Source organism: Rhinolophus hipposideros (assembly GCF_964194185.1).
Source record: "Rhinolophus hipposideros genome assembly, chromosome: 3".
Classification (NCBI taxonomy): Eukaryota; Metazoa; Chordata; class Mammalia; order Chiroptera; family Rhinolophidae; genus Rhinolophus; species Rhinolophus hipposideros.
The window spans coordinates 44,520,628-44,547,285 of NC_138049.1; the positions used below are offsets into that span (position 1 = coordinate 44,520,628).

At 39.8% G+C, this 26,658-nt stretch overlaps 1 protein-coding gene across 4 annotated transcripts in view; it reads left to right on the forward strand.

Annotated features, from left to right (window-relative positions):
* LAMA4 (laminin subunit alpha 4) overlaps positions 1 to 26,658 on the forward strand; it is a 131,709-nt gene that overhangs the window by 36,431 nt on the left and 68,620 nt on the right. For 2 of the 4 annotated variants that reach the window (XM_081044882.1, XM_081044881.1), the window contains exons 4-8: positions 6,230 to 6,354; positions 12,194 to 12,274; positions 21,217 to 21,431; positions 24,202 to 24,276; positions 26,222 to 26,373. In XM_081044882.1, the coding sequence (XP_080901008.1) occupies positions 6,230 to 6,354; positions 12,194 to 12,274; positions 21,217 to 21,431; positions 24,202 to 24,276; positions 26,222 to 26,373 (648 nt within the window). Of the gene's footprint in view, positions 1 to 6,229; positions 6,355 to 12,193; positions 12,275 to 21,216; positions 21,432 to 24,201; positions 24,298 to 26,221; positions 26,374 to 26,658 lie in introns of all 4 variants that reach the window. The other 2 variants (XM_081044880.1, XM_081044883.1) reach the window with 2 other exon arrangements.

Consider the following 26,658-nt stretch of genomic DNA (forward strand, 5'->3'; position numbering starts at 1 on the left):
GGCATTTTTAAAGACTTATGCCCTAAGATCATGTTTTCCTTCATGAGCTATGTACTACATAGTGGGAAAACTGGGCTCTTCAAGTTCCTGTGAAGCAAAAGGGGCTTTCCAAAACTGCAAGAATATTTTTGCATAAAATACAAGAATACTTAATTAAATACAACTATTTACCTCAAAATTAGTATAATTGCTCTTATCAAGAGGAAAATTTTTATTGTAAGTGATCTCCAAGGTGTGTACATAAAGGTGTTACTTTATACGTGATTTACATTAACACACAAATTAGAAGGTTTTCCTTTATTTTAAATCTAGCCATCCTATTTTTCTAGGTTCAGAGAGAATTAAGTGGCAAACACTAAAGGTTGCTCTCTTTGTAGTTTTTGTTTAATCCTGGCGTTTCTGTTTTCCCCTTCCCCCATCTTCTTAAATAACCATTACATTCAGGATGTCCTCTGTAGCAGTGTAGGCACATGCAGCTGCCAAAATCTACCCCTTTCTAATGCTTCCATCTCCGGTTTCCTGTTATTTTAATCCCGGTGACATTTGAAAAGAAAATCCCATAGATGCATTTGAACTAATAACATACAGCTCTGATAGTCTGACCAAGTAAAGGCTCGTTGTTATCTGGTTTATTGAAATATAAGTCGATAGAGACTGCAAGCAGACCAGCTGCTCTAAGTCTAGTAGTCAGTATGATGGAAGACTGAAATAAACTAAGGGAACTAAGTCTCTCCTGCGAGTGCTATGGAGAGCTATGACAAAGACATGCTTGCTAACAATGACCTGGTCAGAATAGGAGCGGTCATGTTTTCTTTCTCTGACTAGATGTGAGCTTCTGCAGGGGACAGTCACTGTGTGATTCCTTCACAGTTACTAGGGCATGTGAGTTTCTAATAAAATTTGGGGGTTGGCTAGGGTGTAAACATTTACATGCATACTCAGGGAAGTTGCCATTCTTCCTGCAGTTACTTTGTTCCAAGAATGAACATTGAGAGAGAGCAAGAGAGAGAGAGAGGGGGAAAGAAGAGAGAGAGAGGGGAGAAATAGCCATCCTGTTCATCCTAATGGTGGTTCCCACACCCCACCCTACCTAGAGGGAAATATTTTTTCCCCTTGATTAAAGTAATATATGCTCAGTGTAAAAAACACAAAACAACAGCAAAACATATACTATACATGAAGTTCAAATGAAAATCACCCACAATCTTATCCCCCAGAGCTAAATATATATACTCTTATAAATTTAATTTAGAAAGACAAAAAATATGTATATAATTTGTGTTTAAATGCAGGTGAGGGAGCCAAAGAAGCTTGAATATAGAAAGACTATGTGGCTGTTTAAGTGGCAAATATATTGTCTATGGTGTCACACTGGAATCAAACTTCTGATTTTCTGTTTCCATTCGCATCCCTATTCCAGCCATCTGGTCGAGCTGGGCCAGTTTCTCAGCCCCTGCTGTAGCCCCAGCTCATTCTCAGTTCTCAGGGAACCAGAGAGGAAGCAGCCGTGCCACATAAAGTCTCCTGCAGCTCACTGTGGGCAGCAGGGTTTTAATCAGTGTTACAGTTCGCCTGGCCTAACTCATGTCTCCCATCTTCCATATGAAACCAAAAATTAAAAGGCCTTCTTTTACTTCATCTTCTTTTACTTTGATTGTATTTGAAAGGCTTATAATGCCTCTGCCTTGCCCTCCCCCAATTGTTTCTAATTCTTCCTCCATTCTGATGTCCAAATTCAATTTGACCTTATATTTTACAGACTGATTTTAAGGAGCTAAGCCATTTGACAATAAAATGTAGAGTAGTCAAAGTTCTGTTACTATTTTAGATATATCAAAAAAGCTTAGAGATTTCTTCACAAGAGGAATGCTACCTTTTCAAATGCAGAAAAGTGGTTAAGTGAAAAGTGACTTAAGTAATGAAATCCAACATGTATTGGGTGTCTTTCCAAAAGGCCACCTTACATCTTACCAGAACGGGAATACATGGGACAGGGTTCTCAGCTGAGTCTACTAGGAAAGACCCCAAAGGCCAGGCAACTGTAGTGGACATGGCAGACTGTCAAGGAAAGCTCCAGAAGGAGCCATGAGGCAAGTAGAAGCAGACAGATGGCTGGTGGTAGGAATGCCTGCTCCCGGCTCTCCTTTCCCTAATGTGTCTTCCTTGCTAGCAGTAAAGACATCTTTCAAAAACAACCCAATCAAGGCATCTGCCTTTCTAAAATCATTCAGGAGTTTCTACTCCAGCCCCACTGAGCTTCTCACTGCCACTTAAACTCACCCTGTACTCGCCCACTCTGTGTCTGAATGTATGTTCCCCTGTTCTCTGCCTAGGAGTTCTTGCTCATCCTTCAAGGCCTAGTTCAAATGTCACCTCCTCCATTAAGCTTCTCCAGCTTTTTCAGGAAGAGTTAGAACCTCTCTCTCCTCTCTGTCCACAGCAGGAATGCACTTTATGCCTGCCTCAGTCAGAGCACCAGCACACTAGATTATTCTTTGTTTATCTCTCTGTTTCCTTCACAAATCTGTGAGCTACTGAAAGGTAGGAACCACCTCTTCAGTCCAGAAACAGTCACACCTGTTACTTATTCTCTGTCATATCAGCTTAATCCAGGATTGTTAAGTGAATGAATAAATTAGTTAATAAAACAATAAACTAATTTAAATGCAAAAGTCTTTAATTTTAAAATTTATGAGACATTTGGATCTGTCTTTACTTCAATAAAATGTACATTCTGTTATGCTAGAGACTCAGGCTCAGGTCCAATGCTGAGTAACTAGCAAACAATGTTACCTGTGTGAGGTGTTTCTCTCCAGATCCTTGCACTGATGATACTTGGAAGTTTGCTAGAAATGCAGACACACAGGCCATAACCCAGCCATCCTAAATCAGAATCTGCATTTTCACAGGATGCCCAGGGAATTTGTGTACACCATGAAGTTTGAGAAGCACTGATCAAGATAGAGCAGCAGTTCTCAAACGTTTTGGTCTCATGAACCCTTGACATTCTGGCAGCATAAGCATTATTCACGCTGCCAGAGCTTTTATTTGTGTGGCTATATCTATCCATATTTTTTGCATTTGAAATTTAAAACTTAAAATTTTTAAATAATATTTTCCTGTTAACTTACTTGAAAATAACAGGAATAAATCCATTGCATGTTAACATTTATAATGTGTTTACATAAAACATAAACATAGTTTACAAATTGAAAATACATTTAATGCCTGGCTTACTGGAAGGCAGCTGGATCGCATATCTGCCTCTGTATCCATCTGTGGTGACGTCTTGTGTCATAGCCTCAGGCTAAGTCCACCTTCCACACATGAGAAAATGAGAGTGCAAGAGAAAAATAAAATCTTACTTTATTATGCATGTAGTTTTCACCTCCCTGGACATTCTTTGAGAACCATGCATCTAAATGGACCATAGTCTTGCATAAAGCTTGTGACAAACCACGTGAAGGCGAACCGATCCTTTCAGGCCTTCTTCCTACATTATGCTGCTGCTGTGGCCAAGTCAGTAAGAGACACCATTTTTCATGTGAAAGACACATAGCTGGTGCCCAAATGTTATTCCTAAAACTTATCTGCAATAGATTGTGTAGATGTAGCTTTCTTAACCACTGGCCAAAGATTCAGAATGTTTTGTGTTTTTTTTCATTTTTTAAGTGAGGTCACTTGTATCTAAAAATAAACTCTTCCCCTCCAACATATTTATTAATTATTGTCATTTTTGTTTCCTGGTTTTTAAATGGCAAAACACTGAAGATAAAAGGATACTTGCAATCTCAAAGTATAAGATTTGCAGAGCTAGAAAAAAACTTGCCGGCCATCTAGTCCAGATCCTCATTTTATAGGGAATAGAGGCTCAGAAAGGTCAAGTGACTTGTTCAAAGTTCACCAGCTAGAAAATGGAAGAGCTAATCCCTGCCTCCAGCACTTCTCTGCCTGTCTCCCAAAATGCACATCATGCCTTTTAGGGAATTTCGTAACAAACCTCTTAAAAGGGGGCAGATGTGAAAAGTCAGTGTTTGTACTCTGAACACGTAGAGGTCAGAGAGATTTGGTGGCTTTGCCCTTGAGGGTAATTGCTCCCTGTGGCTGCCATGGCAGATACAGAGCCCTGACAAGGAATCCAAAGCATCTGTTGAGCCATAAGGGGACAGAATTGGGAATCAGCTCATTTTTGCAGCTTAATAGGCACTTCAGGCACGAAGAAGGGCCTGCACAGATGGGCTTCGTCTGTCCAACAAGGACTCAGACAAATTTGACACCAGTCTACGAGTAGCCCCGCCAGATTGCTTATGGCTTAGATTCCTGGTAGTTGGGCAAGGCTCATTGGTTTTCCTTGGGATAAGAGATTGCCACCAGTTTGTAGCCGGCTTTGAGTCCACATTAATTTCCTCTATTTGCTCCAGACACTAATTGACTAATACACCCTTTTGCACTTTTTCTTTCATTTTTTTCCCCAACAAATATTTATTGACAGCTTACTTAGCACAAGACCCAATATTAAGAACCGTGAGAGAACTATGTTAATATCCTATTGTCTGCACATCATACTTTATTTTGCAGAGTTCCTCATTGATCTGTCAGGCAGTCTGAACTAAATTCCATTCAAACATAATTCTAATCAGGGATCAATAATGGCTGATCAAATGCCAAAAGAATGCTCAATGAGGATAGGATTCCTCCCTTTTAACTAGTGTGTTATACTTCTTTTGAAGCTCAAATTGTTCATAAAATAGCCTGACACATTCTAATACAGTAATTTTATGACTCTGGGGAAAGGAGCCTTTTCTCTAAAGCACAGTAGAAGCAGTAGACTGTGAGAAGGAACAGACTAGCCCCTGGAGCCAGATTGCCTGAGTCTGAATATCACTTTTGCGCTGATCATCTGCATGGCCTTAGGCAATTTATTTAACCTCTCTGTGCTTCCATCTCTTCATATGTAAAATGGGGGAAAGTAGTAACTTATCTTAGAATTATTGTGAGAATTAAGTAAATTAATGCATGTAAAATGTTTTAGAGCAGGGCCTCACCCTTCTATTGAACATCAATGCAAAACATCAAGAAAAAAGATCTTCAAGTTCAGCCTATTACTGCTCTATGTTGCCTTCCCCAGTCTTCCTCCACAGAGCACTGTTTGGAAGAAAAGGTGTTCTCTTGAAGCTTTTATGCATTTTGTGCGTAATTCCCTTACTAAGGGAAATGCCTCTTCCGTGGCATTCTAATTCCAATAGCATAATTTTTCACCGAAAACTCTATTCAAGTTTATACTCTGATGAAAGTCAAGTTGAAAATACCACCGTGCTGATAGTGTTGCCTTGTGCAATCCAGCCCAGTCCAGTTGGAGAAACACTATTAGTGGACTGGCATGCCTGCCTCTTCCGGAGTACTAGTCAGGCATTAATCCATCCAATGCACAAAGAGCTATGAGTACCTACTCCATTCAAGTTGATGGCAGTACAGTGGTGAAAGGCACAGGCTGGGAGCAGATGATAACAGTACAACATGGGCAGTGGAAGGAGGGGAGCATCCTGGAGGAATTGCTAGGATTTTTTTTTTGAGAACTGGTAAAGATCTTGAATGATGAACAGGCATTCTAGGCAGAAGAATCAGCCTTTTTTGTGCTTCCCCCCCCACCCAATTATCCTCACAACAAATGGAGAAATACAAATAAATCAGCTTACTATTTCTTGTGTGTCATTGTACAAGATGTCAGCTCATTGTCAGAATATGCTTTATCTACCTTGCGCTCATTTATGTCCAACAAATGGACACATTTTGTTCTTCCGAGCCCATAAATTCTTAAATTGTTCCCATTGTCATGGGTAAGCACCAGGGGCATTTTATTTTTTCATTTTATATTTATTCTAATTCAGTAAGTTGATGTTTACAACATCCAGAGTTTGATCATTCTGATTATCATTCCGAATTGAAACAAGTAACTGATGAATAATCCTCTTTGCACACAAACTCTAAAGAGAGACCCATACTGCTAGTGCACACACAGAAGTCCAGGATGAAGTTATGGACCACTGTATACACTTTCTAGCATTGACTGGGGCCAGCGTGGATTTTATTTGCTGACCAGTATCCATGCACACATCTATTCTGTCAAGCCTGACATTCTCTTTGCCCAAAGTATTGCTTGGTTCCCAGATTCACTGTCTATAAAATATCTCTTGTGTTCTTGTCAATTTTCCTATCTTTTTTCTTACAGCACTGCCACCGGAACACAACAGGAGAGCACTGTGAGAAATGTCTAGATGGTTATATCGGAGATTCCATCAGGGGACCACCCCGGTTCTGCCAGCCATGCCCCTGTCCCCTGCCCCACGTGGCCAAGTAAGTGCTAAAGGAAGATGGTCTTTTCTATTGTTTATAGGGCCCTTCTATTTTTTGGCCCTATCTAGAGTTCTAAGTTTTTTCCATAGTCAAAACTGAGAACCTCATGTTGAGATAAAACTGGAAAAGACATAAGAAAGGTCTCTAGCCTAAGTACACTTTTAGAGAAGCTGAAGCACTTGCAGTGCAGGCGATGACTCTGTTCCCAAAGTATTAGGGTACATCACAAGACTGCACTGAAGTCTCCCAAGTTGTTTAAGCAAGGCTAGTCTCCTCTTTTCTTGGCTATCCTTTGACCTAGAGAACACAACTGGTAATGTCAACAGTTCTTTATAATCCAGTATTTTCAGTAGTAGTGTTTCTTCTGACTCTCACAGAGTAGACATTCCCCGTATATGTGGCAGCCAGCTAGGCTTTTCAATTAGAATTAGAACACAGATAAATAGAATGCATGTTTTAGGCTAATCAACTCTAGAAGACTTCCAAAAAAAAAATAATTTTTAGTTGTGGCTATGTTTTGACCTGAGTTAAAAATTAAAGAGAATTGAAATATATCTTAATGGAAATAATGGAATTCTTTTCAGGTACCTAATATGTACAAATCCAGTAATCAAGTCATGATTAGCTATTTTATTGGTTTGAAAATGACAGAATGTAGAATTAAAGTGGTGTAGTGGTGTTTGGTTTTCCAGATATCAATCAGTTTTCCAAATTCTCTGATACCAACCGTGTGTCCTATAATCAATTCAATTCTGACACTAGCTACCTAGAGTTAATGCAGACCCCATATGTTAAGGGCTCAGTCCTACTTCAGTAGCCAGCCACAAATGGGGTCCCCAAGCTTTTCACATTTCTTCCTGGATAACTACAAATTCAGGGGTTCCCTCAAACCAACTCAGGTTCAGTAATTCTCTAGAATGACTCACTCAAATCAGAAGAACCCTGTACCTACCATTAGTTTTATTGTAAAAGATACAACTCAGGAACAGCCAAATGGAGAAGGTGCATAGGGCGGGGTATGGATGGGAAGATGAGAGGGAATAGAGATAGCTTCTATGTACTCACTCTTCACGTGAACCACCCTCTCAAAAAACCAGTGTGTTCACCAACCCAGAAGTGTCCCAACCTTGTTGTTCAAGAGCTTTATCAAAGTTTCATTACATAGTCATGATTGATTAAATCACTGGTGATTGAACTCAATCTTCAGCACCCATGGGAGGGGATGGACTGAAAATTCCAACACTCTGATCATGTGGTTGGTTCTTCTGGCAGACCAGCCTCCATCCAGAAGCTTCTTAGGGGCCCATCAAGAGTCATTTAATTAGCATAAACTCAGGTTTGATTGAAAGTGACTCATATGGTGATGGAAGGAGAACTGACTCTGGGTGGTGAACACACAATGGGATTTATAGATGATGTAATACAGAATTGTACACCTGAAATCTATGTAACTTCATTAACAATTGTCACCCCAATAAAAAAAAAAAAAGAAAGAAAGAAAGTGACTCATGAATAACAAAAAACAGTACTGTCACTCTGGAAATTACAAACATCTGAGGAGCTCTGTGCCAGGGTAAGGGACAAAAAACAAATATATACATACAAATATAGTGCCAAAAAAGGGAAAAACTGTATTAAAATTGTAATACTCAATATATACCAATAACAAAAGATGAATGCGAGACACGCTTGACTTCTGCAATTATGAGAGATGCTCAAAGTGGTTACCATCAGTGTCCAGACTTCTGGACTTCTGATTAGGGCGAACTATTGCTTGAGCAACGTTGACCAAAGTGTCCACATATATACATTTTTTTGGCACCCCCAGTGTAGCACCTCTTGTAATTGCAGAAGTCAAATGTGATTTGTATTGATCTTTTGTTATCAGTATATATTGAGAATTACAATTTTAATAGTTTTTTCCTTTCTTACAATGTGTATATATAGATATATATTTGGCACTGTGTGTGTGTGTGTGTGTGTGTGTATATATATATATATATATATATATTTTAATTATACCACAAGTATAATTAAAGAATAATGAAAGCACTTTGGCACATAATAACTGTGTGATTTCCAAAATGGTCTCACTTTCCATGGGATTTAGGATCAAGACTAGATTCAGATCTTGGCTCCATTCACTGATTCCTTTACCTGCTCTCTGTTTTTTTACTTAGTAAATCAAAGTTGGTGTAAGGCTCTGCCTCATAGAGTTAGATTAAGATAGTGTGTGTGGAGCATTTGGATTGGCACCTTACACATGGAAAGGTGTATGGTAGACGTTAGCTTTAGTAACACATACTTTATATTTTTTTCTAACACTTATATTCTGCTTACTCTATATCAGGTACTATTCTAAGTTTTTGGATGTAGTATTTAGTTGATAGCTATTATAAAGATTAAATGAAGCAATGTATATAAAATAACTTTAAAAAGACCTGCATATCCCCCACACACACACACACACTTTCTTATAAAAAGAAAATATGACCACCAAATGTCTCCCTATTTTTTTCCTTAATTGAACACAAATATCACCTAACATTTCACCTAATAGTTTGTGATTTATTCACATTCTCTATCGGGTCCAACAGTCAGTGAAGAAGTCAGGTGTTTTATAGCCCCATCTTTCTTTAAAATCATTAAACTGCCGCAGCCCTTGCTTTGTGATTTTTCATGTCTGATGGGATTAATAAGGTGTGCAAAATGGATGGTACTGAGAGTGAAAGTAGAAAACTCAAACATCAAATGTTCTGTTATTTCCACTCAAGTGTGTTCTAATTTATGAGTTCCTTTTACCTCATCTAGGTGTATTCTTCATTGTTCATTAATATTCTGCTCTCAAATATTAGTCTTAATCACACCTGATGAGATGGTTAGCATGTTGTTCTCTAACATGGTATAGTTATTTTGTTAAATATATTTACCTCCAACTTCATAATAACAGGTTTCACTCATTTGTCCCTATAAACAAAGATGTTATATAGCATCACCTTTTCAAAACAGGTTTATAAGCTTTGAGCTCCAGTTTCTTTCAAAACTAACAAATGAATTGGAAAGGCGGTCCCAAATGCTTCCTTCTAATTGTGTTTTCCGACTTTTGCACTTTTTGCCCCATTCTTAGGACAAGACTTGCTTATCTAAATTATCTGACATTTATGTCTTAAGATAAGAGACTTTTGGAACCTCCTTTCTATGGACTCAGAAGTCTTGTCTATGTGCAATCAGAAATTCTATGGAGCACTTATGTGCCAGTCATGTACCAGTCACTGGTCACAGCAATGAATAGAACAGTCCAAAAATTCTGCCTTCATTAAGATAGTTCAAAAGACAGCACTGTTACGAAGCTCCTAAAGCAAATGACCTTTTCCTTTTGAGCTAGATTATCCAGCATTTCAGTTGATCAAGAAGGTATTCTGAAGGCTAACTTAAATAATTGAAGCAGAAACATGCTAATTGGGTAATAAGCTTCCTGCCTTGAAAGAGGAAACATTTGCCATAGGCATCAAGGATCACCATTTCCACCCATGTTTTTTCTCTCTGTGTGTGAGTGGATCCAGGTTCAAAACAGAATGCAAAGGTCTAAGGGAATGTGCTCCGCCGTTACATACATATTCACAGACATGAAAAACTGAAGTCTCATTAGTACAGATGTGAGGTTGAAAAACCTGAAAATTAACACAAAAGCAAAAATACACCACCTATAAGAACATTATGTGGGAGTGTGGAGGAACTGGGGAAGGTGTTAGAGATCTGCTTTCTCTATAGTGGCAAATGTCAGAGTTCATTGGGGGAAAAAAACTGACTATAAAAAGTTTGGGGGGCGTTGTGGGCGAGATAGTATGTAGTCATAGAACAGGACAAATTTACCTGGATCTTATAAAGTTCTAGCCTTTGATCTGGCCTGATTATTGACTTAGTTAAGTGATCTCAAACACTAATCAAATATCTCACCAAAAATCAAATATATCATTGCCTCCTTCAGCTTTTTAAAAATTTATATTGCTGCTTTCTATAAAAATTAAACTGCCAGGACTTTTATTTGAACTCAGAAGGGCACCAAGTATGGAGTCTGAATTACACTTTCAAAGATCTGATATTTGAACCTACAGACCCAAGATTTGGATTTCCAGTTACCACAGCCACATCAGACAGCAAGGAAATAATGTCTGAAAGAGTTTAGCAAACAAACAGTGCTGTCTATTTTCGTTTAATTTCCCTGAAGGTTTCCCAAGAGCAAAAGGTTTCCTTCCACTTAGAGAGGGCGCCATATGTAGCTGTTAGTCTGGGCTGAGCAAAACCCAGTATTTTCATTTCCCTAGCCAAAAACAGACTTTACCCTAAGAAAAATATAAACAATACTGATGAAAAACAAAAAAGGAACCCTCAGTGGCTGGTACCACCTCTGAGTCTTCCCCCACAAAGACCGATGGTCACGCAGCTATTCCCAGGGACCGTTTTCACAGAATTCATTTATTTATTTTGGTGCTGGCCAGACATCCTCTACATCTACTAGTAGCTATGGTAATCGCTCTCATTAAAGAAAATGTCATCTGTTTGAAACAGCAGGACATTAGCTCAAGGCAGATGACTCCAGACACCCGCAGATGTTTCAGTACTTCAAGCCGTGGGCAGACTGTTGCGTGAAACATCTTCAAAGAAACATGCATGAGAGTTTGTGCATGTTTTGGACTCTTAAACTGACAGTGTTTCTTTAAGTAGGCTAAGGACTAAGAACAAGCAAAACTAAAGAGGAAAAGCCAAAGAAATGTTATTTCGTTGGAATGTTTTTAATCAAACCGCTAGAAAAAATAAATTGTGGGTATTGCCTTTCACCAAGAAACACATATTGTTTCCTGACTGATTTTATAAATGTCTTCAAACAAAGTGAACACATCCATTTGCTTTCCTCTGAAGACCATTAGGGTAAATATGCTGATGCATGCAGGAATGTGAGAACAGCAGGTCACACTCCATTGATTATACAGTACCTAAACCAAAACTAATTTAGAAGTCTTCAAAAATTTTCACACCCACCTCCTCTGGCTGGATGCATGTGTCAATGTAGAATGTTCCAAACATGTGGAGAGTAATATTCCACTCCCCCTGCCTTAATAATTAAGATGGTTATTTATTCTGCTGAATCAATATTTTTATTACTTTTCTGTTCTGTCTCCTAATTTTTATTATCTACAAAAAAAAGAAGAAGAAGAAGAAGAAGAAAGAAAGGGAGATTCCATGGTCTAAATCATTTTACTATGGCTCCTCTTTCTTGCTTGAGTATTTGCTTTGTGACTTTGATCAGCTGAGTCTGTCCCTGCACCCTTTATTCCCAATCTTTAAGGTACACATGAAAGAAATTAAGGTTCTGTTGAGACAATGTAGTTTAGAATTTGTTCATGAACAGTAGAAAAGATCTAGTGCAGAACAAAAGGGGAAACGTACAAATATATACAAGAAAGAGGTACAAATAAGAGAAAATTATATAAATCTAAAATTTCAGGTAAAATTTGATTATTTCTGACTTTGGAATATGCATTAAATATATATCTGATGTCTGGAAATTTCCACTGCTTCAAGCAAAAATAATGAAATGCCTCTGTTGAAAAATAAGTAAGGTAGACGTGGGAAATGGTTTCCCAAATGGAGTGTGACATTTTATGCCTGAGACTGCTGGTCTAAACTTTACCAAAAGGAAGAGGATTTAATTTAAATAAAGCAAATGACCTCACCCATTTGAACTTGAGGGGGACCAAGGTAGAGGTGATCTAATCAAACGTTGAGGTCTCTTCAGTGATATATGGACTTGGCTTCTAATATTCTCTTAAAATTCTAGTTTTGCAGAATCCTGCTACAGGAAAAATGGAGCTGTTCGGTGTATTTGTAAAGAAAACTATGCTGGACCTAACTGTGAAAGGTAGGCTAATAAAATTTGCTATTTTCTCTGGGGATCAAAGGAAGTTTTTCTGTTTCTTACACTCATCAGCTCTGCCATACTCCCATTCAGTGGGGCTTGAGAGGAGGTGTGGGGGATCAAATTTCAGAACCTGGTGGGGGATCTTTCCCAAATCCCATGTGCCACATACAGATATAACAATATGCTCCCTAGGGGTCCAGGCCAGGGCCACATCTCAGAAAAAGTGGGCAGGGAAAGAAGAAATGAATATGTGTATTTTGAAAAGATTCTCTGGATGGTTTTGGTAACACTCCACTCTCTCTCTCTCCATCATTGAGAACCAGTAGTATAATTAATAGACAGAGTGAAGCTTTCCTGGCAAATAAGTGAACCCAATCCTCTACCAGAGCACTACATTGAAAATACATTGAAATACACTTGAATAAAATAGAACAAACAATCCTCTATCAGAGCAGTACATTGAAAGACATTGAAAAAAAGCATGAATCTGTTATTTAACTCATTCTTTACACCATCTCCTCCTCTGAAAAGTAAACAAATGCTATGAAGAGTTTGGATATTCTAAACCCCTGTTTGATATTGATACCTAACACTTTTCTTTAAGTTGCACTGGTCTCTGCTCAAACAAGAAAGTCCTTAGTGACTAAGAATGGCAGGCTTCCCGCTCAATGATTTCTTGGCAAGACATTTCCCTTTCTCCCCACCTGTCAGCTGCTCACAGTTCTCCGTGACAAAATAGCTTTCACTAAAAAAAGATCTCACAGAGAAGTCTTCTTATTTTTAACACAAATAGCATTAATGTTGACCTCAACATTGTGCGTAGGCAGCAGAATGATATGTGGTACCACAAAGACAGAAGGGGAGGGGCCCAGAGGGATGGGCCAAACTTCTAATCCAACATCTGCCATGTGCTCACTTCACAATAGCACACTCCCGAGTGCCCTGAGTATGGCTCACGGGGCTCAAAATGTAAACCTGAAATTACAAGCCCTCTCACTCCCAGAGGAGACACCCTTTATCTCGCAAAGAGTAGTTCTGGGACTCAAAAAAGCCACAGTGCCTGTGGTACAGAGAAAATTTCTATATTGAGGGCATCACTATTATGACTATTAAATGTGCAAAGTGTGGATAATTCTTTTGCTAAAGAGTTCTAGTGTTTTTCCTTTTTTTTTTTTTTTTTTTTTTTTTGCTGTAAGAGAAGAGAGAAAGTGACAGCTGAGGACCCATAGGAATTTCATCCTTTAGGACAGACTGCTAGAGATGATCAGTTTCGGTTGATTGATGTTTATAACACACTCATTTTCTATTTCCTTACATTAGGACCAGGAATATGAGGCACCTGATTTACTCGTTTTCTGGCTCCGTGGGGGTCTGAGAGGATGGTTACTCAGCCAGGGATGGAGCTTTATCCTTGTCTGAGATGAAACTCAGTTTAGTCTGATAAGGATTAAGTAGCTGATGGATATTCAATGGCTCCTGCAAGGGGAATCGATGGCATCAGGTAGAGCCCTGCTGGCCAAATGCAAGACCTCCCAGAAGTGAAGTAATCTTGGCCCCAAGGGCTGCGTCCTGCAGGATCACACAGGGATGCAGCCAGGGGTTCTTGTCAGCAACAGTAGGGGGACCCTAGCACAGGACAGCATGGCCACCTGAGATGTGGGATTGTAGATATTAAATCCCGCAGCCCACATCAGAGGCTCCTGGGACCTGCCATTACCCAGTAAGGCTGGGTCAGATCTGGTGCTTATGCTGGACCTGCATTGACAGAGGGGCGGTGAAAGCACTAGTATGGGAAAAGGAAATAGAGTGTTGACGAGATTTAGCATGGGCCTGGCTGAGTTTGTTTCTCAGCTCTAGCCCTTTGTGATCCTTCTGGGCAAATTATTTAACCTCTAAGTGCCAATTTCCACATCTCCAGAATGGAGAAAATTAAAATACCAACCTCATAGGAATGTTGTGAGGTGATACTGTCAAGCTTTGACTATGGCACCTGGCACTTAATAAATGCTCAATAAAAATTAACTGGTGACAGTATGAGTCATTGTGGTCCTTGTCCAGTTTCCACCTCTGGCATGTGTGCCTGGGACAAAAGGCTCATTTCCCTGAATCTAGTTTCCTTGGCTAGAAATTACGGCTTTGAAGTAAATAGTGCCCTTTATTGTTTCCTATGTCCTCCTTGCTTTACATTCCTCATCTCTCAGCTTCATAACCACCCTGAGAGGAGGTTGTATTTTGTCATTTTTCAGATGAGGAAGCTGAGGCTAGGGGAAGCAATGGGACTTGTCTAAAGTCACAACACTGCTGTGTGAGGGAACTGCGATTTTCAGTTTAGCTTAAAAACCTGGACTCTTTCCCTGTCCCCATACAGCTTTCCCAAATGTCTTCCTAAGGGTCTTCTAGTTTAAACGTTGACAGTTAATGAATTCGATGAATCTGTGATATGCAGGAGAAAAATTGTTAATCTGTTACTAGATTCCCTTGAACAGGAGGCTGGATTTACAAAGGTGCTGGAAGCTAGCATCCTTTCAAAGGTCTGTCATCTGTTTTGGGGCAGAATCACTTCCAGCAACTTCCTCTTCCCCTCCCCTCCTCTGTCCACCCTCCCTCACACCTTACACTTCTAAAGAGAATGTAACTCAGGTCTTTTACATCTAAAATTGACCTGACCATTCCAGGAGATTCTTCTTCAAAGTGGAATTGACCACACAGCAGATTGGTGGAGCGGGTAGGGATACAGAAACATCTCAGACGTGATCGATTGTTCTCCATGAAAGTCAAGGCTCGGGGAGGAGACAAACTGAAAACCATCCATTGCAAAGCAGGAAAAAGGGAATGCTAAATGGAAAGTCAAGCAAAGGCTCTTCAAGAGTGTAGTAGAAGGAGGGACTGGCTCATCTAAAAGGAGGTGGTCTCAGCTGCTTTTGATTTGTGTTTGACCCTGGAACTGAGTGAGATCGGGTTTCTGTTTTCACTTTAACAGCCAAGATGTGAAGTTGTCCCAGTTAAATTTCATCTAATCTATGTTTTCAGTGTATTTGTGAACTTTGACTTCTCCACAAGATCTTTTCAAAATAGGCAGTTGATTTGGGTATCTATGTCAAACAAAAATAAAAATTAGTCCAAACCAAGAACACTCTGGGTGTTTCTGTACTTAGAGATTATTTAATCAAGAGGTGATTTTTAAATCTGACTGTGTATGAGTATGTCCTGAAATCCTTTGGGTCTCTGAGCCCTCCTCAAACCCCCTCCTTGCCCCATTGTAAAAGAACCTCTAGGGCTTAGGCCCAGAGACCCGTGTTTTGACTGTGTTGAATTCTATTGCCAGTCCTCTCACTGCCTTGTGAATTACTGCTGTGCTTCAGTACCACACCCATAATATTAAACATAGTTTCTCAAACTGCCTCTCAAACTGCCTCATAGTTTCTCAAACTTCCATGGTATCCTTGGAAATATTCATGTAGGTTGATGGGTTCTCAGTGAATATTAATTTTCTGTCTAATTTCATTGATAATCTTGAGAAAAAAGATAATTGAATACATTATGGACTCTCTGTAGTACCACTTTGTAATAAAGAGAGATCTGCCATAGAGCTGAGGAGAAAATAACAGCCGATGGTGTATCGGTGGCACATTACAGACAACTAGGGGCTGGATGGCATGATATCAAGGCAAACGGAATCATCAGATAGCACACGGCAGGACATGCATGCAGAACTCTGGCAGTCCTCTATGACACCCTATCACAAGTGGCTATTTGGTAGCAACAAGACATCAACCAATGTCTTGAATTAATACTGTTGATTTGAATTTGATTAGTTTTATAGTTTTGTTTGTGTTTTATTTGGGAAGTTTATCTTTGTTTTCCAGATGTATAAAAGCCACAGACATAAGGAGTTTCTACCTAGTTTTATGTTCGAAATCTTTAAAAATAACTCAAATGAACACTAGAAGAGGTATTCTATGAAAATGTTTTTCATTTCACAGGGATCCATACTACACACAAGTTTGAGAAACACTGGTCTAAAGCATAAAACATAAGCCTCTTACTGTACCATGTAAAACAGCTCAAACACACTTGTCTTCACAGACAGGTCAATGTTTCTTAACCTGCTCTGGCCCCTGCCTGTCTCTTCCCAAAGTCCTTTTCCCACCTCACAATTTAAACTCCACATGTTGGACGTGCTGCTCCCAAAATCCAGTAGATCAACGATAGAACTTACCACCTTGTAATATGATGATAATAGTAAAAATAATAACTAACATTTGTTGAGTGCTTACTATCAGGCACTGTTGGAAGCACTTTATGTGTAATGATACATTTAAGTCTAAAAATAAAATCCTGTGAGATCTATTTTCATCCTTATTTACAGAGGAAGAAAGTGAGATACAAAAAGGTGAAGACTCTTGCCCCAAATCACACAATTTTTTAAAATCTGTACCATTAAACTGTTTTTCAGCGGGAGTAACATCTTACTCATTTCTCTATCCACTCTCCTGCATCACAGTATCTGGCACATGGTAGACACTCAGTTGAATTCATTTTAGTAATACTTTGTTTTTCTTTTACTAAAACAACAACAGTGCTTTTAATGTTCCTTTTAAAAGACACCATGTAGTGACAAGTCAGTCATTTCTTCCCCCAGTTGACTCCTCAATTCCCAACTCATGCCAGGAAAATGGAAAAGGGTGACCCAGAACTGAGTGAGTTAAGTCACTGTTCTCTGGCTAAATAGAGGTTGCAAATAGAAATTATGGTCTGATTTAAATGACTATAAAATGCACAACCTTATAGACAGGAGTTTTGCAATTTTCATCTCAATGTGACCTTTCCTCTGCTCCTAAGTAGTACATTTTAAAGATGAGGAGCCTGAGACTCTGAGACATGAGGGGGCTTAATTTGAGGTCATACAATTGTTTAGTGGTAAACCTGAAACCAAACCCAGGACCCTCAATGTTCAAGCCAGTATTTTCAGTTAATGATTATATATGATCTCAGTGCCTCAGTATTCTACATTGTCTCCCATGACAACTTGATAATATACCTTCATCTATTCAATTTTGCAGTGGAGTGGGAGACATGCTAAGACTGTATGAGGACTTATCACGTGGATCTTGTTACTTAAGGATCCGGGGAGAAGAATGGGGTAAATTAAAGCAAATCCAAGGGGACCTTACAACCCTAACAGGAAAGGCAGAACACAGTACATCAGAGATAATGATGATGGCAGTAATAATGATTTTGATGATGGCCTTGGTGATAGAAAAATATAGAGAAGGAGGCGGAAGAGAAAGCTAACATTTATCGAGGCTTATTATGATTCAGGGATTTAGTCTGATTCCTTCTGCAGGCACCAAATTTTTCAAATTTTTCAAATGTAAGCTATCAGCCCTGTTACCTGTATAGAATTTTTCTTATGACTTTCTATACTCTGCCTTGTCCCACTTCTGGATTCTTGCCCTGTGAACCTGATGGGTCACTTACATTTTCCTAGCCTTATTTCTTCATCTTTCATAGAGAAGTAGAGAGCATTTATATGATACCTACTATGCAACAGGTACATTTTTTTTCATCATTTAATTTATTCCCAATGGCAGCTACAGAAAAAGGTTTCTGTGCCACCTGGAAGTTTTGGCATCTTTGATAAAGGCATTCACTGACAGCTGTGTGGCCCTGGGAGAAGAAGCAGAGGAGAAAGAGATAGGAGAGCAAAAAAAGCTCCAAAATTTCCAAAAACAATAGTTAGTAAAAATTTAGTCTGATTTATTTCCACAAAACATTCTTTTTTCAATTTTGCCCAGATAATATGATCACTAAATGAAATGACAAAGTTCATATGCCACAGTTCTTTCATTTACACTGTAAATTTATTAAGTCTATTTCCCCTGCATGAATCAAGTCACTAATGAAGCTAGAAATGAGATTATGGAAAAAAAAAAATAGGATAAAGTTACTGGGTAGCCACAATGCTGACCCTAAATCCAACTGGTTGTCCTTTTATATCCTTTCTTATTTCTTCTTTGAGGGCAGAAATTAAGTTCATTCATAGCATTTGATTATTCAACTATTATAATCACTAATTGATTAATCTATTAATGTCAGACTTGTGGAGCAGAAGGTACATTAAAGTTGGAGTTCCATAATTGGTTTGAGCCCTGTAATAATGAGCAAATAGTTTAGCTTCTTCACTCTCTCGTTTCCTTATTTATAAAAGTAGGGGGTTATAGGGGACTATGAGTAAGAAATCTTTGCATACTCATTCTATAAAATCTGTAGGGTTAATGTTTGGACGATGACTTCAGAGTTACCTCTGAACCTACTACCAAAAAATGTTCTTGAAACTCAAAGTAGGTTTCCACTGTGATTGAAATTCCGACTTCAGAATAGAGAATTTGGTTTTTCTCTTGTGGAAGGCCAGGGGACAATCTAATACAGTGGGACAATCAAATACAATGGAAATAGACAGAGAAAATAAAGTAACTGGCATCTGGCTTCTGCAAGCTTGGGCAAGTCCCTTCATTACTGGACCTCAAGATTCCCAGCTACACATTGTGGTGGCAGGTCTGATTCCCATTTCAATGAGCCTTGGAGTCTAATATTCTCTGTTTGGTGAACTGCAGCAAAGGTTAGAAATCCAATCCATCCACATGTTTCATAGAGGAATGATTTATGCTGTCTTAGGAGCCAATAAATCAGAGGTGCAAAGAAATGAGTATGAATAAAAAATTCATTGAACACTTCCTCTTGGGGGTGTCTCTTTGTAGGTTTTGTGGCACTTACATTCATCCTTATCTTTATCATAAACCTTGATTCCTAGAATTCATATTATGCATAATTATGCTTAATTCCTTTCCTGTTCTTTCAGTGCATGGGCTATGCGTTTTTCCTCTTCCTGTTTTTCTGTGCCTTACATAAAAGAGACATGAATTGTCCCTCTGTTGGATGAATTCACTCATTCATTTATAGCAGCAGCAGTGTGGTCCAGGGCGGAGTGAAGGAAAAAACATGAGGGTCAGAAGGTCTGGGTCTTGTGCTGTGACTTCCTAGCTATGTGAGCCTGGAAAACCAAAGTGGCCTCTCAACCTCAGAATGCCAGACCTATGTGGCCTACCTCCCAGGGTTGTGGTAACTAAACAAACTCCCCTAAGTGAAGCTATGATGTACCTAGCAAGTCAAGGTGTGTAAAGACTGAACATACACCATCATTACAACTACAGCAAAAAACTGAGACATAGGAATGAAGGCTGGAAGGTCGTATGCAAAATGTTGAACAATGATTTTTGTTAGGGTTGTAGGATTATAGGTGTGATTTTTTTTATTTTTCATTTCTCTATTTTTCAAATGTTCTGAATCATTATTTTATTATTCTAAATGGAAGCTTTTTTAAAATATAGTGTTTCATTACTCTGGCCAGGTCTTGTTGATTTCCTTGGAAATTCCTCCCTTCCTTTCCATTTCCAAGGCCAGTGCCTTCGCCCAGGCCATCTACACTCCACCCTGATCTCCCTGTTCCAGACTGCAAACCATCCTGTACTCTGAAGCTAATGCTGGCTTCCTTCACCACGCCTTTTATCGCACTCAAAAACCTTCCCTAGTTCTTCCTTTTTCTCTTGTCAAAATTAACTCCTATGCCTGCCCTTCAGTCCCATGATGGTGTGATTGCACATTCTTTCCAGACACTCCCAAAGCATCTCTCCTGCCAGTAAGCCAGTCTTCAGCTCTAGTTTAGGATCCACAGCAGAAAGGAGGCCATAGCCAGCCAGCAAACGTGTGGTTTGGCTCATATAGTATTCTTACAAAGTTTGAGCCAGCCTTTAAAAATTGAGATTTCACATAAAATGCAAATTTCAACTTATTTCTTTAAAATAGGAAGGTCTGGCAACACAGGTCCTTCATTCCCTCAAGGCTACAATCTGGCAATAGCTGACAGGAGCTGAGTAGAAGCTGCCCCGTTAGATGGAGCCTGCAGTCCCACCACTCACAGCAGGGCCTCTGCTGGCCCACGAGGCACCTTTGGGAAAAATAGAGAAAGGCATTTCTTCCTCTGAGCAGAGACAACCCCACCCAGAGTGCACATCTTGGCAAGGGAAAAAAAGGCTGGATAGATTTCAGATTCCACTCTCCAACTGGGCTAGGCTCTCTCATTAAGGGCCCTGCCAGCAAGACCATAGGCACCAGCTCTACCCTCACAACAAATGCAGTTAGGTGCCTGGCCCCTGGAGACTCACATATCTAAAACATCCAGAAGAATGGCCATCTGGGCTCCAACTCTGTTTATCCACGGTATTCTCAACTCAGCCCTTTGCTTTGTCTCCATGCTGCCTTCCCTCAGTCACAAGATGGCTGCTGGAGCTAAGAGTACTACCTGCCACTTCATTCACCTGCAGATGGAGAACATGTCTTCCCATAACCCTCACAAAACAACCCTGACCTGCACTCTGATTGAATCACTCCAGAGACAATCCATTTTGGCCAGGATGAGCCAGGCACCGATTGGCTCAGGTTTAAGTTCTTAGAACAATTCAAGGCAGATGATGCTTTATACCAGTGTTTCTCAACAAAAGTTTTACTAACATTTTTCCAGGACAATTCTTAACTGTGCCTTAGTTGTGCATCTCATTGCAGTGTATTTAACATATCTAGCACCATCCATCATATACCAGCCGTGTAGTCCAGTTGTTGGGATGACCAAAAATGCCCCCACACTAGTCATATCCAGATACTCCTGCATCTGAAGGTCTTGCCAAACTAAATGGGCTGTAATACAATGGATAGGGGTGGCTCCTTAGAAAACAAGTCTAGTCCTATTAGGAAGGTGGAAGCTGTGAATGGATTCTAGGAGAGCAACCCACAAATATTCACTACATTTTTTCCTAGGTGGGAAAGAAGATAAAAAGGAAGAAAACCTATGGCTGCTAAATTTTTCACATGTGATTACCCTTCAGATGTGCTCCTGGTTACTATGGAAACCCCTTGCTGATTGGAAACACCTGTAAGAAATGTGACTGCAGTGGAAATTCAGATCCCAACCTGATTTTTGAAGATTGTGATGAGGTCACTGGGCAGTGTAGGAATTGCTTACGCAACACCACTGGATTCAGGTGTGAACGCTGTGCCCCTGGCTACTACGGGGATGCCAGGATAGCCAAGAACTGTGCAGGTACAGTACTGTAAATCCTAAGACAGCTACCAGGCCAACATGTATACTGAATTTAGGTGATTTATCTTGGGGAAACATCACAAATGCTTCTTTGTCACTATTTCAGGGCAATGTACACTCCAAACTCACCAGGGGTAGATATCATCATCAAGGCTACTAATGTAACTTAGCTCTTGGGTAGAATGAACCATGAGACACTGACACAATGAACTTTTGTCTTATCATCTCATACCCTTCCAATTTTGATCAAAGAAGTAAATCAGACTCCCATGGATTGCCTATTGTTGGCCAGCTGAATGAAAACGTGCACGGTTCACATTTGTTTTCTTATTCTGGAAGCTAACTCCCATTTTTCAGTTATGTTTGGTGAAACAGACATTTCAGTGAAATAGGTGAGCAAGCCAAGGGTAGAGTTGAATCATCCCTCAGTTTACCCCAATTGTCATAGTATCTCAGGGAAAGTATAATAAATCTTCCTGGTTAGACTTCAGTTAGACCAAAATGTAAAAATTTTCTTCATAATTTCTCTAAAACATTTGCCACATAGAGTAAAGCTCTTCAGAAGTAAAATTGCTTTCCTCTAAAAATAAAGGAAGGCTGAGACTCAATATTTCTTGCTCTTTTGTGACTTTGAGGGGGATTTCCTAGTATAAATCCCCTCACTGAAACAGATTCTCCAAAAGATTGTCAGAAGTGAGAAATTTAAGATTGAGAAGGAAACACGTATGATCCACAGAAGTCACAATAAAGTAAACATGTTGTGGGGACAGAGCCCCAGAAAGCAGTTTCCAGGCTCTCGGCCTCACATAGAAAGGTGCTGGCTCAGGTAGTAAATGGCCATCAACTGTGATTGGATGGCCATCAGCTGTGGCTAGTTGGCCATCAGCTGTAACCAGTGAGCCATTGGCCACTAATATAACTGCCGTGGCTACACTAGTAAAAACTGGGGGCTAGCAAGAAGATGGTAGCTGGCAAGTGCGGACTGCAGTTAGCATGGCGGAGTGCAGGTTGCAGATTGCAGAAAAGCGGATGGTGGATTGTAGATAGTGTGGCTCCTGCTTCCTGTGTCTCCAACCCAGCCACCAGGGAGAATATAGTGGTGTGACTCCCCTATCTATGGCTCCATGGGTGTTCCTTTTTGGCCTCACCATGTCCTGCGTTCTTATGTGGGGAGCGGGAGCAGAGAACCTGCAGGCCGCCCCGTGTGACTCCCTGCATGACAAATGTCTACAAGAAAACAAAGTGCAGAGAGGCATAATACTGAAAATGACAGAAGGAAGAGAGGAGCTCCGTGTCCACTCAGATTAAAGAAAGAAAGCAGGCATCAGAAAGAGTGCTGGTCAATCGGTAACTACAAGATTGCCATGGGGATATGAAAGACAGTTTGGGGAATATAATCAATAATGTTGCAAAGACTTTGTAGGCTATCCTATGGACACTTGTCTTATTAGGGAGACCACCTCAGGGATGGTGTAGATACCTAATCACTGCACTGTACACCTGAAGCTGAAGCTGAATAATAATGAATGTCAACTATAATTTTATATAAGTGTGTGTGTGTGTATATATATATATATATATATATGGTCACAAGAAGTGGAGTACAGCATAAGGAATAGAGACAGTGGAAATGTAACAGCTGTGTGTGATGTCAGAGGGGTAGTAGATTGGATGAGGGGGGTTATCACTTTGTGATGGGTATAAATGTCTAGCTAGTTAGTACACCTGAAACTAATAACAATTTTTAAAAAAAGGAAAAGAAAGCGTGCTGGCAAAAATCAAAGGTTTGATTCTCAAAATATTTACTAAACTTATTCTAAATTACATAGATGCACATCATTCTTAGAAAAGAACCTGTTAGAAGCAATAAAGCAGGATCTTGCTGAATTAAGCAGGATCTTACATTTTGTGGAACATTAAACCACTGAAATGTAATAAATACATGCTCCCCTTGAAGCTAATTTTTTATGATTTTTCTGTAAAGACTGTTAAGAGGTGGGGAAATTTTCACAATTCTATTCCAGCTTATTGCTATCCTAGGTAGCTTAGGAAGTCCTTTCTAATTACAAATTTCCACTCCAAAACTCAATGGAAAATAAACCATCTGATGAGATAGGTGTTTTGTTTTTGTTTTTATTTTCAAAAGGCTTTCTTGAAAACCATCAGTAGATGAATAACAGGCTTTCAGGTCTTCTCAATTCATGTAAATATGTTCCTAATTCTTTCCACGACATTATTTCTAGCCATCCCATTGATAGCTATCATTTGGAGGTTTAGAATCAGCCTTGCCAAGGGTCAAACACGGTGGAAGCCAAGATTTGCTCTTGGGCCTCCTCACTCTCTCTTCGCTGGGCTGCTCCTCCCTCACACCTGGCAATGGTCGTCCCTAGAGTTGGATTAAACCAGAGAATCAATCCACAATGAAAGGCTTTCAGATTCTAGTTGTATAATGGGCTCCATGGGCTCTTTCTGGACTGAAGCAGTTGTGCAGTCATGTCAGAATCCCAAACAATTGGGAGAGCAGTCCTAGAAGTTTTAAATTTACTTTTTCCCTAGGGTCACCTTTGAAAATCTCACTGAGCTAGGGCTTAATTGGGTGAGGGGTATAATCTCTATATTATAGATTCCACACAGTCTTAAGGAAGAGTATAAGCAATCTCCACTGAGGAATTATATACTGATAGCTAATATTTCTAGAAACCATGAGAACATTGCCATATTTAAAGCATTAAGAAATGAATCCCTAATCTCTTGTTTTTGTTTCCCACAGTGTGCAATTGTGGGGGAGGCCCATGTGATAGTGTAACCGGAGAATGCTTGGAAGAAGGTTTTGAACCCCCCACAGGCATGGACTGCCCAACCATAAGTAAAAATAACAGTACATGATTGACTAACTCCACTCTCTCTAATGTGCTGCAGGTGTAGGATTAAGAGTTATGCAATACCCTCTCTCTAGAAACTGCTGAGTTCCACCCTTGGCTTTAACCCTGTCTGTGCCTCAACCAAATGAACAGAAGATATTCAGGGTTCTACTTCATTCCAATTGGCAAATGAGTGATTTACATTTAAACACATTTATTTTAGAAAACTTATTTTATCAAGTCTTGAAGTTTAGCATCTTACCTCATAGATAAAGGTAAATTCAGAAACACAATTTCCAGTGACTGTGTTCATCTTAGCTCCTTTTTCTCTTCAGATCCTCACATAATATGATACAGAAACATTGGGAAAACTGAGATACCAAGAGATTTAAGCAGCTTTTCCCAAGTCACTCCAAATCTGAAGTTGCACCAGACATAAAATATTTAGGCCTTATGAAAAAGAGCTGCCATGTTTATTTCCAGAATTTCTCTGTCACTCTTGTCAATCAAATCAAGAGCAATCTTGATGGTGCAAGGACATGCTGAAACATTTCAAAACAAATGCCCAGAGCTAGTGTTAATGTCTTTTCAAGCATCCTCCAAGCCCTTAGTCTAGAATAGTTCATGACTGATTCTTAGAAGGATTTAAGGAAAGCTTTGCCTTAGAAAGCCTTCTCTCAAGAAAGTAAGTAATATTTACCATCAAATAGAGTGGTTTAAAGACTATTTTAACATTAGGTATCCCCTCTCCCAAACAAAAGTATCTTAGCCTCTCAGTCCTTCTGGGCACAAGAGGTTAATATTACCAATGAATCACATTTTAAAAGATGGCACAACATGTCAGGCACAAGCAGGGCAAAGTTTACACATTGATAACATAGGTAGTCCCCTAAGCAAGGTCACTTTAAGGACATCAAGACACCTTCCTGGCCCTGTGTATCTACCCAGCAGGTGATGTGCAGGCTGGGAAGTCATTCCTTTGAGAGAGCATATGAGTAAGATCATGTTAACCTTCAAGTAACAAATTAACATATTAACAACCATTAACACTTTAATCTCCATTTATCAGTCCTCTAGAAGAGAGCACAGTATGAGGGAAAGAGGTTTAGAACAGGGTAGTTTCAAAGGTTGTTTTGTGAGTGTGCCCCAGGGGGACACTGAGTCCCTGAGTGTCAGAGGAACTCAAACGTGAAACTCAGGGAATAATGAGAAACCACAACCTCACCATGTGTCCAGGTTCATCAGGTATCAGGAAGCAATATTCACAGTGATGTCCTACATACCTCCCTCTGCTGAAGTGTTCATCCAGGCAGGAGGTCAGACCGTGGGGAGACACTGAGCCACCCCTGGGTTGGGACAAAGGCATGGTGCTAGAACCTGAGTCAAGATGACAAAAGCTAATAGGAAAGTAGAGGTACCTAGCAAATAGCCATCTTCACCAGCAGGGACCAAGCAAAAGCCCAAAGCATAACATGAAGAGTCATACCCAAGGGCTGTCCACCTCTAAAGGAAAGTGGACAAGACTTCTCCTTACCCACCCATCACAGACAGCTTGCCTTTTTGCACTCCGTTCTTTCTCAATCCAGGGCTTAGTATTCACATTAACCTCCCTTCCCTGTTGCATGCATTACTTTGCTTTTTGTTATGTTTTAAGCAGGGATAGTGCCTGATGTACAGTTTGGCTCATCTTAAGTGATACGCCACTTTGAGAGTAAAGACTAGTTCTGTGACCCAAGAAACAAAACTGAAAATAGTATAACTAAAGAAGTACAAATAATGATCTATTAGGTTGGTGCAAAAGTATTTGCGGTTTAAAGGGTTAAAAAATAATGGAAAAACCGCAATTACTTTTGCACCAACCTAACAAGGCAGCATGCTTCCCGGCCAACTTTTGATTTTAAAGAAATGACATGCCCATTTTTCCTCCAGGCTGTGATAAGTGCATCTGGGATCTGACTGATGACCTTCGGTTAGCTGCGCTCTCCATTGAGGAAAGCAAATCGGGTCTGTTGAGCGTGTCGTCTGGTGCCGCTGCTCATAGGCACGTGAATGAAATCAACTCTACCATCTACTTCCTCAAAGTATGCAGGAATGTTATGCCCTCTGCATGTTTTCATTCTGGTTTCCCAGGGTCGCTTCAAGTAACTCTTACCCCTTTTGGTGTCTGAGTCCCATATCAATATTACAGATTGTTATACCTAGGAAATTATGAAAAGTTGATTGTAACCATGAGCTTCAGCCTAAACCAAGAGCTGCCATCTACTCACATAAAAGAGGTTAATATGGAAAACAAAATTACTGAAAATCTAGCATCTATGTACAAAACTATTGAGAGAAGCTTAACATTCATTTCCTTGTCAAAGCTG